This window comes from Mobula hypostoma, chromosome 4 (genome assembly GCF_963921235.1).
Source record: "Mobula hypostoma chromosome 4, sMobHyp1.1, whole genome shotgun sequence".
In the NCBI taxonomy this organism is placed as follows: domain Eukaryota; kingdom Metazoa; phylum Chordata; class Chondrichthyes; order Myliobatiformes; family Myliobatidae; genus Mobula; species Mobula hypostoma.
In genome coordinates this window covers 37,335,578-37,348,512 of record NC_086100.1, presented here as the reverse complement: position 1 = coordinate 37,348,512, position 12,935 = coordinate 37,335,578, and the positions used below count along the sequence as shown (strand labels likewise).

At 41.5% G+C, this 12,935-nt stretch overlaps 1 protein-coding gene across 2 annotated transcripts in view; it reads left to right on the top strand.

Moving 5' to 3' along the window:
• capn10 (calpain 10) overlaps positions 1–12,935 on the top strand; it is a 42,190-nt gene that overhangs the window by 22,026 nt on the left and 7,229 nt on the right. For both annotated transcript variants that reach the window (XM_063045635.1, XM_063045634.1), the window contains exons 8-12: positions 2,262–2,554; positions 3,352–3,554; positions 3,977–4,229; positions 9,881–10,077; positions 11,773–11,818. In XM_063045635.1, coding sequence (XP_062901705.1) covers positions 2,262–2,554; positions 3,352–3,554; positions 3,977–4,229; positions 9,881–10,077; positions 11,773–11,818 — 992 coding nt within the window. The remainder of the gene's footprint in view (positions 1–2,261; positions 2,555–3,351; positions 3,555–3,976; positions 4,230–9,880; positions 10,078–11,772; positions 11,819–12,935) is intronic.

The window sequence follows — 12,935 nt, the reverse complement described above, 5'->3', positions numbered from 1 at the left end:
ACCTCCTACACATTTTCTCTTGTATTATCATTTACATAGAATGATACAGCACAGTACAGGCCCTTCGGCTCACAATGTTGTGCCGACCCTTAAACCCTGTGTCCCATATAACCCCCCACCTTAAATTCCTCCATATACCTGTCTAGTAGTCTCTTAAATTTCACTAGTGTATCTGCCTCCACCACTGACTCGGGCAGTGCATTCCACGAACCAACCACTCTCTGAGTAAAAAAAACCTTCCTCTAATATCCCCCTTGAAATTCCCACCCCTTACCTTAAAGCCATGTCCCCTTGTATTGAGCAGTGGTGCCCTGGGGAAGAGGCGCTGGCTGTCCACTCTATCTATTTCTCTTAATATCTTGTATACATCTATCATGTCTCCTCTCATCCTCCTTCTCTCCAGAGAGTAAAGCCCTAGCTCCCTTAATCTCTGATCATAATGCATACTCTCTAAACCAGGCAGCATCCTGGTAAATCTCCTCTGTACCCTTTCCAATGCTTCCACATCCTTCCTATAGTGAGGCGACCAGATCTGGACAGAGTACTCCAACTGTGGCCTAACCAGAGTTTTATAGAGCTGCATCATTACATCGCGACTCTTAAACTCTATCCCTCGACTTATGAAAGCTAACAATGTAAGCTTTCTTAACTACCCTATCTACCTGTGAGAAAACTTTCAGGGATCTGTGGACATGTAGCCCCAGATCCCTCTGCTCCTCCACACTACCAAGTATCCTGCTTTTCTGAATTTATAGTCCCACTTTTCTGAATTTATTCCAAATCTTTGGGTTTGCCATTAACTTTTGCCACCTTTCATGTTTACTCTCCCAAGCTAATACTCTCCAGGTTTCTTGGTTGGTTCAACCTCCTTAAGAGTTGTTCATTTGGGATGCATTGTTGTGGGAAATCCTGAATCGTCTCTTTAAATGTCTGCCGCTGACAAGTGTCTTACCTGTAAATCATTCTCCTTTGTCCACTTTAGACAGCTTTCTCCCTGTGCTAGTGTAATTTCCCTTACAAGTTTATGTATAGGATTAGTTGCATTTCTTGGAAAGATTCATAGCTGCATAGATTACATAATAGGAATCTGTTCCAATTAGCAGTAGGATGCAATCTAAAGGATATAAGCTTAAATCCTGGGGGGATAATGAAAACATTTGGGTGTAATGTTGCGGAGTCATTAGGAAAGAACATGGCAATAGGGTTAATTATATATCTATTGAAAGAGATAATGGGTGAAATCATCTCCTATTTACTAATCATTATTTTGAACAATCGAAATATATGAATAGTAAGTGGTCAGTAAGATATTCTGTTCTCCGCAGATGCCATAATGACAACTTTGTAAATGTTTGCACTCATGTTCAATAAATGGAAAAGCCAGTAGTAATACTGTACTGAGTTCAAAATTCAAACTAAATTTGTTATTGACGTACATGTACATGTCAAACTAAATTTATTATGGACGTACATGTATGTCAAAATATACAATGTTGAGATTCATTTTCTTGCAGGCACACACAGTAAATCCATCATAGAATAATGATCAGTAAAAGAATCAGTGAAAGACTACACCAACATGAGTGTTAAACCTGTGTGCAAAAGACAACAAACTGCAAATACAAAAAGAAAGGGATGATAATAATAAACAAACAAGCATTAAATACCGAGAACATGAGACAGAGAGTCCTTGAAAGCAAGTCCATTGGTTGTGGGAACTTTTCAATGATGGGGCAAGTGAATTTGAGATGTTATCCCCTGTGGTTCAAGAGCCTGATAGTTGAGGGATAATAACTGTTCCTGAATCTGTTGGTGTGAGTCCTGAGGTGCATGTATCTTCTTTCTGATGGCAGCAGTGAGAAGACTGCATGACCTGGGTGGTGGGAGTCCCTGATAATGGTTGCTGTTTTCCTGTGACAATGTAGATGTGCCCAATGGTTGGGAGGGCTTTACACATGATGGACTGGGACGTATCTACTACTTTTTAGCGGATTTTCCATTCAAGGCTATTGGTGTTTCCTTACCAGGCTATGATGCAGCCAGTCAAGATCCTTTCTGCTACACATCTATAGAGGTTTGTCACAGTTTTAGATGATGTGCCGAATCTTTGCAAACTCCTAAGGAAGTCGAGATGCTGCAGTTTGTTCTTCATAATTGGACTTGTGTGCTGGCCTAGGACAGGCCCTCTGAAATGATAACACCAAGGAATTGTGTACCAGCTATATACGTAATAGTCTTCCTGTTCTGATTTTTTTTTTTAGGTAAAATTTTGTGCCATACACTACAAATATCAGGAGACTGGGTGAAAGGCCAATCAGCTGGTGGTTGCCGTAATAACAGCAGTTTCTATAGTAATCCTAAGTTCTGGCTGCGAATTCTAGATCCAGGTGAAATAGTCATCACAATTTTACAAAAAAAACTCGATTCAAGCAATAAAACTGGCAGGACATGTCGGGCCCGGGATGCTCCTGTGCATTGTCCTGGTAACGAAAGGCTTGCTGCAGATGCCCTCCGACGGAAGTGTTACCATGCAATAGGACTACATGTGTGGAAGGTACTTGTAGACCAAACCAGATGGCTCATGCCAGAAGTATATATTTATTTGGCAAATGTAGATCGAAACCATCACTTTTGTCATTTGTTCTAATATAGCAGTAAAATGTTTCTAAACTTTCAAAAGAGTAAATTTAAGTTTAGCGCTGCTAATTGAATAGAAGCAGAGCAAAAATGCTTTTTTTCCACTTGGAGTTATAGAGCAAACCTTACAGCCCATCGTGCTGTTTTACCAATCTGCATTAATCCTATTTGCCCACATTAGGATCTTGCCAATTTAAGTGTTTGTCGTTGTGCCATTTAAATGCATCTGATTCCACCACCTCCTCAGCAGTGCATTTCAGTTATCAACCATTCACTGATTTAAAAAAAAGCTCGTTTCCCTCAGATTCCATTTAAAAATGCCTTGTTCTCAGCTTAAATCTGTCCCTTCCTGTTTTTCATATCCCTACCATGGGGAAAAAGGACTTTAACTATTTTACCTATCTGTGCTTCTCCTTGCCTTATATACTTCTATCAGATCACCCTTTTAGCCGCCTTCATTCCAGGTAAAACAAGTCTGCATTTTTCAATAACTAAAGTCCTCCAATTCAGGCAACACCCAATCAATCTCTTCTGCACTCTCCAGCACAATCAAATTTTACTTATGGACCAGAACTGCATGCAATACACCAAGTGCGACATAACCAATCTTTCAGAGGAAGATGTAAAGCCTGGTCAGGAGCTGAGTGTAGATTATTTTAATGTGCAGGATATGGCCATGATCATCCTTTCCCTTTCTGTTCTGTGAAATTTTAGGTGGAGAAAAAACGATTTAATTTGCAGAAAACTGTTGCCAAACCACCCACCATTTCAACAGAATGCCATACGTATGACAGGGAAGTAAAATTGCATTGTGACCTTACACCTGGCTACTATCTAGTAATCCCCAGTACATTCATGAAAGATGAAGAAGGAGAATTTCTACTGCGTGCATTTTCAACATCTAAAGTTTCACTGAGGTAAGAACAGAGAGATCCAGTTGCACAGACAGACAGCTGAAATAACGGCTGGAATAATTGCTTATTTTTTAAACACTGAAGTTGGATTAATAAAAGGATGATAGTATCAATTCCAGTTTCTGTTCAGGATCTGTTTAATATTATTGGAACTGGACTATAGGCTACTGATAATTAAGAACCAATTCTATTTCTTAAACTCCAGAGTTTTGGCATAAATAAAGAATATATGTCAGGATGATGCCAGAATAAACAATATGGACGTTTTTATGGAGAAATGTTAGAAAATATCACTTCATTTTTTATTAACAAGTGGGGATATAAATTCACACTTCAAGTTACTTAACATGTTGCATGTGTTGTGTGAAACAATTGTTTGCATGGTATCAAAAAAATGACATTCGTAAGGTGTTTTCTACCCTCAGTGCAATGAAAACAGCTCATCCACTTACCAAGTTAGCGGGAAGTGCTGAAGGGGAGTGGGAGATGATACATTTCACTGATTCATGGATCCAAGGAAAGAGTGCTGGTGGAAGCAGGAACTTCCAGACATACAGCACTAATCCACACTTGCCATTCTCCATCCTCTCCAATACCGGCACTGGAAACGTTAGGATAACACTGTGCCAGGAAAATTTTGACGGACAGTTTCTGCCAATAGGATTCCATGTTTATCAGGTAATCTATTTTGCATGATGTTGGAAATATAACTGGGCTGAAAAAGAGATCTTGGAACAGAGAAGTGATTCCGGTTTCAACTCCCTGCAGACCTCTTTAGGGAACTGGAGCTGATTAACTCTAGGTCATTTGGGAACCTAGGTTGCAGGAGGCAGGTCGCTGGGTGACCATAAGGAGAGGGAAACAGTAGGCAGTCAGAGTAGGTTCCCCTACGTCTTCCCCCTCAATAACAAGTATATTACTTTGGATACTGTTGGGGTGGGGAGGGGATCTTAATATGGGAAAGCTGCAGGGACTGCCTTTCACACTGAATCTGATTCTGTGGCTCAGAAGGGAAGGGGAAGAAGAGGAAAGCAGTGTTGTTGGAGATTCACTGGTTAGGGGAACAGACAAAAGATTCTCTGGACAAGAATGTGCCTCCCAAATGGATGTTGCCTCCTGGGTGCCAGGGCCAGAGATGTCTTGGGTAGTGTCCATAGCATTTGAAAGGGGGAGGGAGGGCAGCCAGATGTTGGGGTACACATTGGTACCAATGACATGGCTCTTTTTTTTAAAAAAGAAAGGTTAAGGTTTTGAAGAGTGAACATGGGGAGTTAGGAAGGGAGCTAAAAGGTGAGACCTGTAAAGTAGTAATCTATGGATTGCTGACTGTGCCTTGTGCCAGAAACAGTAAGAGGAAGATACTTTGGCAGATGAATGCATGGTTGAATTGTTCGTGCAGGGGACAAATTCTCAGATTTGAGGATCATTGGTATCTCTTCTGAGGAAGGTGTGACCTTCTGAGGAGACTGACATTGCTAATCATGGATAGAATCACAGCTGCAGAAAGGGATGGTGTGTGCGGGGGGTGGGGGGAGCCATCTACTGAGTCAGTGTGGGTGGGTCAGAAACTGGAAGGGAGTAATCACTCCTTTGAGAATATTCCATACCCCCCGCATGGCAACAGGCTCACTGAGGAGCAGATTTTGGAAAGGAACAAAATTGCAGGGTTGTTGTCATGGGTAACTTCAGCATCCTTAATATCAATTAGCATCTCCTTTGTGCAAAACATTTAGATGGGGTGGAACTTTTTAGGTGTGTCCAAAAAAGATTCCTGGTACAGTATGTAGACGTGTCAGCTAGAGGGGAGGCTGTACTGGATCTGGTACTAGGTCATGAACCTGGTCAGGTGATAGATCTCTCGGTGGGAGGGCAATAGTGACCACACATCTATGACCTTTAGCACAGGCATGAACGAGGATTGGAACAGATGATATGGGGAAAGTACAAACCCCATTTCCAGAAAAGTTGGGATATTTTCCAAAATGCAATAAAAACAAAAGTCTGTGATATGTTAATTCACGTGAACCTTTATTTAACCGACAAAAGTACAAAGAAAAGATTTTCAATAGTTTTACTGACCAACTTAATTGTATTTTGTAAACATACACAAATTTAGAATTTGATGGCTGCAACACACTCAACAAAAGTTGGGACAAAGGCATGTTTACCATTGTGTTACATCACCTTTCCTTTTAATAACACTTTTTAATCATTTTGGAACAGAGGATACTAATTGTAGTAGATTTGCAATTGGAAATTTTGTCCATTCTTGCTTGATATAAGACTTCAGCTGCTCAACAGTCCGTGGTCTCCGTTGTCTGATTCTCCTCTTCATGATGTGCCATGCATTTACAATAGGAGATAGATCTGGACTGGCAGCAGGCCAGTCAAGCACACGCACTCTGTGTCTACAAAGTCACGCTGTTGTAGCCCATGCAGAATGTGGTCTGGCATTGACATGCTGAAATAAGCATGGACGTCCCGGGAAGAGACGTCGCCTTGATGGCAACATATGTCTCTCTAAAATCCTAATATATGCCTCAGAGTCAATGGTACCTTCACATACAAGCAACTCAGTCATGCCATGGGCACTGATGCACCCCCATACCATCACAGATGTTGGGTTTTGCACCTTTCACTGATAACAATCTGGATGGTCGTTTTCATCTTTGGCACGGAGAACTCGACGCCTGTTTTTTCCAAAAACTAGCTGAAATGTGGACTCATCTGACCATAGCACACGGTTCCACAGTCTTTCGGTCCATCTGAGATGAGCTCGGGCCCAGAGAACTCGCCGGCGTTTCTGCATAGAGTTGATGTATGGCTTCCTCCTTGCGTAATACAGTTTCAAGTTGCATTTCTGGATGCAGCGACGGACTGTGTTGAGTGACAATGGTTTTCCGAAGTACTCCCGAGCCCAGGTGGCTATAATTGTCGCAGTAGCATGACGGTTTCTTAGGCAGTGCCGCCTGAGGGCTCGAAGATCATGCGCATTCAACAGTGGTTTCCGACCTTGCCCTTTACGCACTGAAATGTCTCTGAATTCTCTGAATCTTTTCACAATATTATGTACTGTAGATGTTGAAAGACCTAAATTCTCTGCAATCTTGCATTGAGAAATGTTCCTTTTAAACTGACTAACAATTCTCTCACGAATTTTGGCACAAAGGGGTGAGCCATGACCCATCCTTGCTTGCAAAGACTGAGCCTTTGATGGACGCTACTTTTATACCCAGTCATGACACCTCACCTGCTACCAGTTAGCCTGCTTAATGTGGAGTCTTCCAAACCGGTGTTACTTGAATATTCTGTGCACTTTTCAATCTTATTTTAACTCTGTCCCAACTTTTGTTGAGTGTGTTGCAGCCATCAAATTCTAAATTTGTGTATATTTACAAATACAATTAAGTTGGTCAGTAAAACTATTGAAAATCTTTTCTTGCAACACACATCAAAGTTGCTGGTGAACGCAGCAGGCCAGGCAGCATCTGTAGGAAGAGGTGCAGTCGACGTTTCAGGGATTTTCCCTTACTCTTCCTTCAGTTAGTCCTGACGAAGGGTCTCGGCCTGAAACGTCGACTGCACCTCTTCCTACAGATGCTGCCTGGCCTGCTGCATTCACCAGCAACTTTGATGTGTGTTGCTTGAATTTCCAGCATCTGCAGAATTCCTGTTGTTTGCATTGAAAATCTTTTCTTTGTACTTTTGTACTTTTAAAGGTTCACGTGAATTAACATATCACAGATTTTTGTTTTTATTGCATTTTGGAAAATATCCCAACTTTTCTGGAAATGGGGTTTGTATTTAATCGGGGGAGAGTTAATTATGATGTTATCAGGCAGAAACATGGGACCATAAGTCAGAAAGTAGAAGTTGCTTAGTGAGCACTTGAGTAGGGTTCTGAATAAGTTTGTTCCACTGAGGATAAGGATAGTAGTAGGATAAAGGAACCATGGTTGACAAGGGAGGTGAACATTTAGTCAAGAGGAAGCAGAAAGAATATTTCTGGTTTAGGAAGCAAAACTCAGATGAGGGTCCTTAATTATAGGCTGGCCAGACTGGAGATTCGAAAGGACTAGAAGGGGACATGAGAAGGTCTTGGGGAATAGAATTAAGGAAAACCTTAAGGCATTATGTACTTGAACAAGAGGATGATTAGAGTGAGGATAGGTTTACTCAGAGATAAAAGTTGGGGTGGGGGGGAACCACGTGTGCCTGGAGTAGGAGAAGGTAGGGGAGATCGTTCATGAATACTGCAGTATTCACCAGGGAGAGGCTAATGTGCCGGAGCATGTAGAGATTAAAGAAGAGTTGTGTTGGAGTTTCTGAAAAATATTAGAATAGCTTAAGTCCCTGGGGCTGGATGGGCTATACCCCAGCTTACTACTGGATGAGAGAGATGAGATTGCTGGGGTGTTGACAATGATCATTGCATCCTTCGTGGCCACAGGATGCAACAGAGATCTTTAAGAGACTTGGAGGATTATGGGCTGTGGAGGAGAGAAGGGTTAGATTGATTGTGGAGTAGGTTTATATTGGTTGGCACAAAGTTGTCAGCTGAAGGGCTCATACTGTGTTATTTTGGAATCGAAAGCATCATTGATTGAAAGTAATTTTATTGAATTTAGAGTGAGTAGAATTGCTAATCTTGAAATACATACTGCTTTCCTTTATAACAATAGAAATCTGAGGTGGATAAAAGAAAACTGCTATATGTTTCCACAGCAAATTATAATAAATCCTCTAGAATTTTTGAAGAAAAAATGTTTAATTGTTGAGCAGACAGCTTCCATCAGATTATTTGAATCCTATTGTTTTTGAGTTTACATTGCTGCCATTTTGATCTGCTGTAGTGGACCGATCTGCTCTCTACGCAACTCCCTTGTCCACTGATCTCCCTCCTGGTACTTACCCTTGCAAGCAGAACAAGTGCCACACCTTCCTCTACACCTCCTCCCTCACTACAATTCGGGGCTCCAAACAGTCCCTCCAGCTGAGGCAAAACTTCACCTGCGAGTCTGTTGAGGTCATTTACTGTATCCGGTGCTGCTGGTGTGGCCTCCTGTATATCGGTGAGTTGGGAGACTACTTCACCATGCACCTACGCTCAGTCTGCCGGAAGAAGCGGGATCTCCCGCTGGCCACCCATTTCAACTCTTCTTCCCATTCTGACATGTCAATCCAATGTCTCCTCTACTGCCATGATGAGGCCACACTCATGTTAGTGGAGTTACACCTCATATTCCATCTGGGTAGCCTCCAACCTGATGGCATGAACGTCGATTTCTTAAACTTAATTACTGCCGCCCACCCCCCCACCTCACCATTCGCCATTCCCATTTCCCCCTCTCACCTTATATCCTTACCTGCTCATCACCTCCCTTTGGTGCTTTTCCCCCTTCTTTCATGGTCTTCTACCCTCTGCTATCAGACTCCCCCTCCTCCAGCCCTTTATCTCTTTCACCAATTAATTTCCAGCTCTTTACTTCACCCTTCCCTTCCCCCAATCCCGGTTTCAGCTACCACCTGCCCTCTCCCCACTTTCTTACTCTCACTTCTCATTTTTTTTTCTAGTCCTGCTGAAGGGTCTCGGCCCAAAATGCCGACTGTTTACTTTTTTCCACAGATGCTGCCTGGCCTGCTGAGTTCCTCCAGCATTTTGTGTGTGTTCCTACTGTACTTAATTCCTTTTGGAGTTTTGCACTACTAATTTCTCCTTGGTTCTTTCATCCTCAGTTTATGAAGTTACTGCTTCAGTATTAACTGGTGATGCCTGTTTATAAGACCGTAAGACATAGGAGTAGAATTAGGCCATTCAGCTCATTAAGTCTACTCCGCCATTCCATCATGGCTGATCCTGGATCCCACTCAACCCCATACATCTGTATTCTCGCCATAACCTTTGATGCCCTGACCAATCCAGAAACTTTATCAATTTTCGCTTTAAATATACCAATGGTCTTGGCCTCCACAACTGTCTGTGATAGAGCATTCCACAGATTCACTACTCTTGGGCTAAAAAATTTCCTCCTTACCTCTGTTCTAAAGAGCCACCCCTCAATTTTGAGGCTGTGCCCTCCAGTTCTGGATACCCCCACCATAGGAAACATCCTCTCCACATCCACTTTATCTAGTCCTTTCAACATTTACTAGGTTTCAATGAGATACCCCGCATTCTTCTAAATTCCAGTGAGTACAGGCCTGAAGCTGCCAAACGCTCCTCATGTTTTCCCCTTGTTCCCGGAATCATCCTCATGAACCTCCTCTGGACTCTCTCCAATGACAGTACATCCCTTCTGAGATTTGTGTGTATTGCCTTTATTGCACAGGTCCACAACAGTAAAAATGTAAATCAAGCATCTTGTCAGCTTGTGGAGCCAGTGGTGACTTGTGTGCCTCATCGATACACACAGGAAGTAACCCAACTTTGCACTCTGATGGAAGGCAATTATGTGATCGTTCCTTCCACATATCTGCCTGACAGTGAAGCACAATTCACAGTCACTGTAGAAATAAAAATAGACAGGTGAGAATACAAATTTTGTTGAATGTATATATTTTTATTGTTATGTGGTATTAATTTCTAAATTATGCTAAAATGTTAAATTATATTTCCCCCAATATGATAAACAGTGAGTACCCTTCTATTTGCATAATTAGGGGCCAAACACCATTTGCCAATACAAACCATATGCTAATTTAAAAGTACTAGTAAAATAATGTAACGTGTTATAAGAATACTGTTAAGATACAATAATCTTAACTTTCTATGGTTTCTAATAGTAGGGTTACCTAGTTTCAACCAGTCACCCCGAGAGAGAGAGAGAACAATTTCATTTTGTCGTATCTGTCATAGATTTATACTTATTTCCTGAGACAATACATGATGATCTTAATAGCTTTCAGTGAGAGCAAGTATTCATCTCAGTTCAACTAAATATGAAAGCGAGTCAAGAGGGCAAGTCCACTGTTAATTTCTTTTTGCTAATACCCATCTTTGTTACTGAAACTGCACTTAAAAACAAGCCTCAACACTTCAAAAGCCCTAGTCTGAGGCTACGTCCACACTACGCCGGATAATTTTGAAAACAAAGTTTTTTTTCTTCGTTTTGACCTTCCGTCCACACTGAAACGGCGTTTTCAGCCCCCGAAAACGGAGATTTTCAGAAATGGTCTCCAGAGTGAATAGATCTGAAAACGCCTAACATCCATTGCAGTGTGTACGTGGTAAGCGGAGCTTTTTAAAAGCGCTGTCATGACGTGCTGGAACAGATGGCGACAGCACAGCATTTAATTGTTTTCTTCTTATTATTCTTATTTCTATTTTATTGTCATCAAACAATTGATACGAGAGCGTACAATCATCACAGCAATATTTGATTCTGCGCTTCGCAGAACCTGACAATTTCAGAACAGACGGCAACGAGACTGAAGCCAGAAATACTTTGACCCATGGCTTACTGAATAAATAAGTATACTCACTTTGCCCTGTTTTCTGTCCTTGTATGAAGGTGGTTTACCTATTTATGCAAGTACTTCTCTGACAATAGATGTGTAACAGCCTAATGTAACATTGTATGGAAATACAAAGTAACACTAATGCAGACATGTTTTATACATTTAACAAGGTGCTTTATTAATGCAACAGAGTTAGTCAGTTTTTCAGTGTTCGTCGTCAGCCGGGTCATACTGTCCGTGAACTCCCTGTTGGTTGCCTTCATACACTCCAGTATTTGTTTTTTTTAGTTTTAAGTCCTCCTGCGTGAGAGCCAAGAGCAATTCCTTTAAAGTTTTTCTACTCTGTAACTGGACAAACGCGCACCAAGTATACAGTTTCCTCTTCACTTGTTTTCTGTGTGTGTCCTGCGCATGCCCAGTAGGAGGAGATTCGCCCAAATATCTGTCTAATGTGGACAGAGATATTTTGAAAAACGCTTAGTGTGGACGCCTATCATTTTTACTCGAAACCGGCGTTTTCAGAATTATCCGGCGTAGTGTGGACGTAGCCTGAATCTTAATTGAACCCACTCCGTGAAAATGCAATGAGTTCAGTTTATTCAGCCATTTTCTACCAAGCTGGTGTCATCATAACCTCCAGAACACTCCATTACTGCAATTTGAGTGGATTAAAGTCAGTGCTAACTAACATTTTATTCTGATAATCAGTATGATTTTACAATATTTTCATGTGAAATAATGTTATGTTTATTGCTGGATTTAGGAGGCCATTCCAGTGTCAGGAAAACTTAGGACAAATGATCAATGAGGTATGATGCATCTTTTATTCTCTTGAGAAGTGCAGTTGTATATCAAGCAGAAAAGATGGCTCTCTATTATTTGGAAGTTAACTATCCTGGAAAGTGTGAGAGGTCATTAATTTATTTCTGCATTCCTCCTAAGCCGATGCTTAATACAAAAACATTCTATTTTTGAATATCTTTGTAAAGTTCTGTATTTGAATATTTTAGGCCCCTTATCTGAGGAAGAATGTGTTGGTATTGGGGAGGGTCCAGAGGAAGTTCTCAAGAATGATCCCAGGAATGAAAGAGTTAATGTATGAGGGATATTTGATGGTTCTGGGCCTGTACTCATTGGAGTTTAGAAGGGTGGGGGGGGGGTTGGTTTGGTACTCATTGAAACCTATCGAATATTGAAAGACCTAGAAGTGGACGTGGACAGGATGTTTTCCTATAGTGGTGTGTCTAGGCCAGAGGGCACAGCCTCTGAAGACAAGGCTGTCCCTTTAGAATAGAGATGAGAAGGAGTTTCTTTAGTCAGAGGGTAGTGATTTTAACAGCTGGCTGTGGACGCCAAGTCATTGGGTATATTTAAAATAGGGGTTGATAGGTTCTTGCTTAGTAGGGGTGGCGAAAGTTATGGGGAGAAGGTGGGAAATTACGGTTGAGATAGAAAATAAATCAGTAATAATGGAATAGCAGAGCAGATTCATTGGGCCAGATAGACTAATTCTGCTCCTATGTGTTACGGTGTTATAAACAAACCAATTAATTAGACTTCTGACAGGATGAAGAAACTTAAGCAAATGTTATTCTCAAACACACACAAAATGCTGGAGGAATTCAGCAGGTCAGGCAGCATCAATGGAGAGGAATAAGGAGCCGACTTCAGGCTGAGCAGAATCTCTTGTGTTTATGTTATTCTCGAACAGTTAATCTTGCAGTGTGGCCAATACTAATCAAATGTTTGCGGGAGGTTAATTACATAATGCACTAAAACTCCCATTAGTTTGGCATCTGGTTGGTTATAAATCCTGATTGTTTGCATTTGGCTTGTGCATCAGTCCATGATGTGTGTGAGGTGTACAGCCACAGCCAGAGCCAAGGCCAAAAGTGCTTGTATGCTAGCTTTTCTTGAACTCAACTC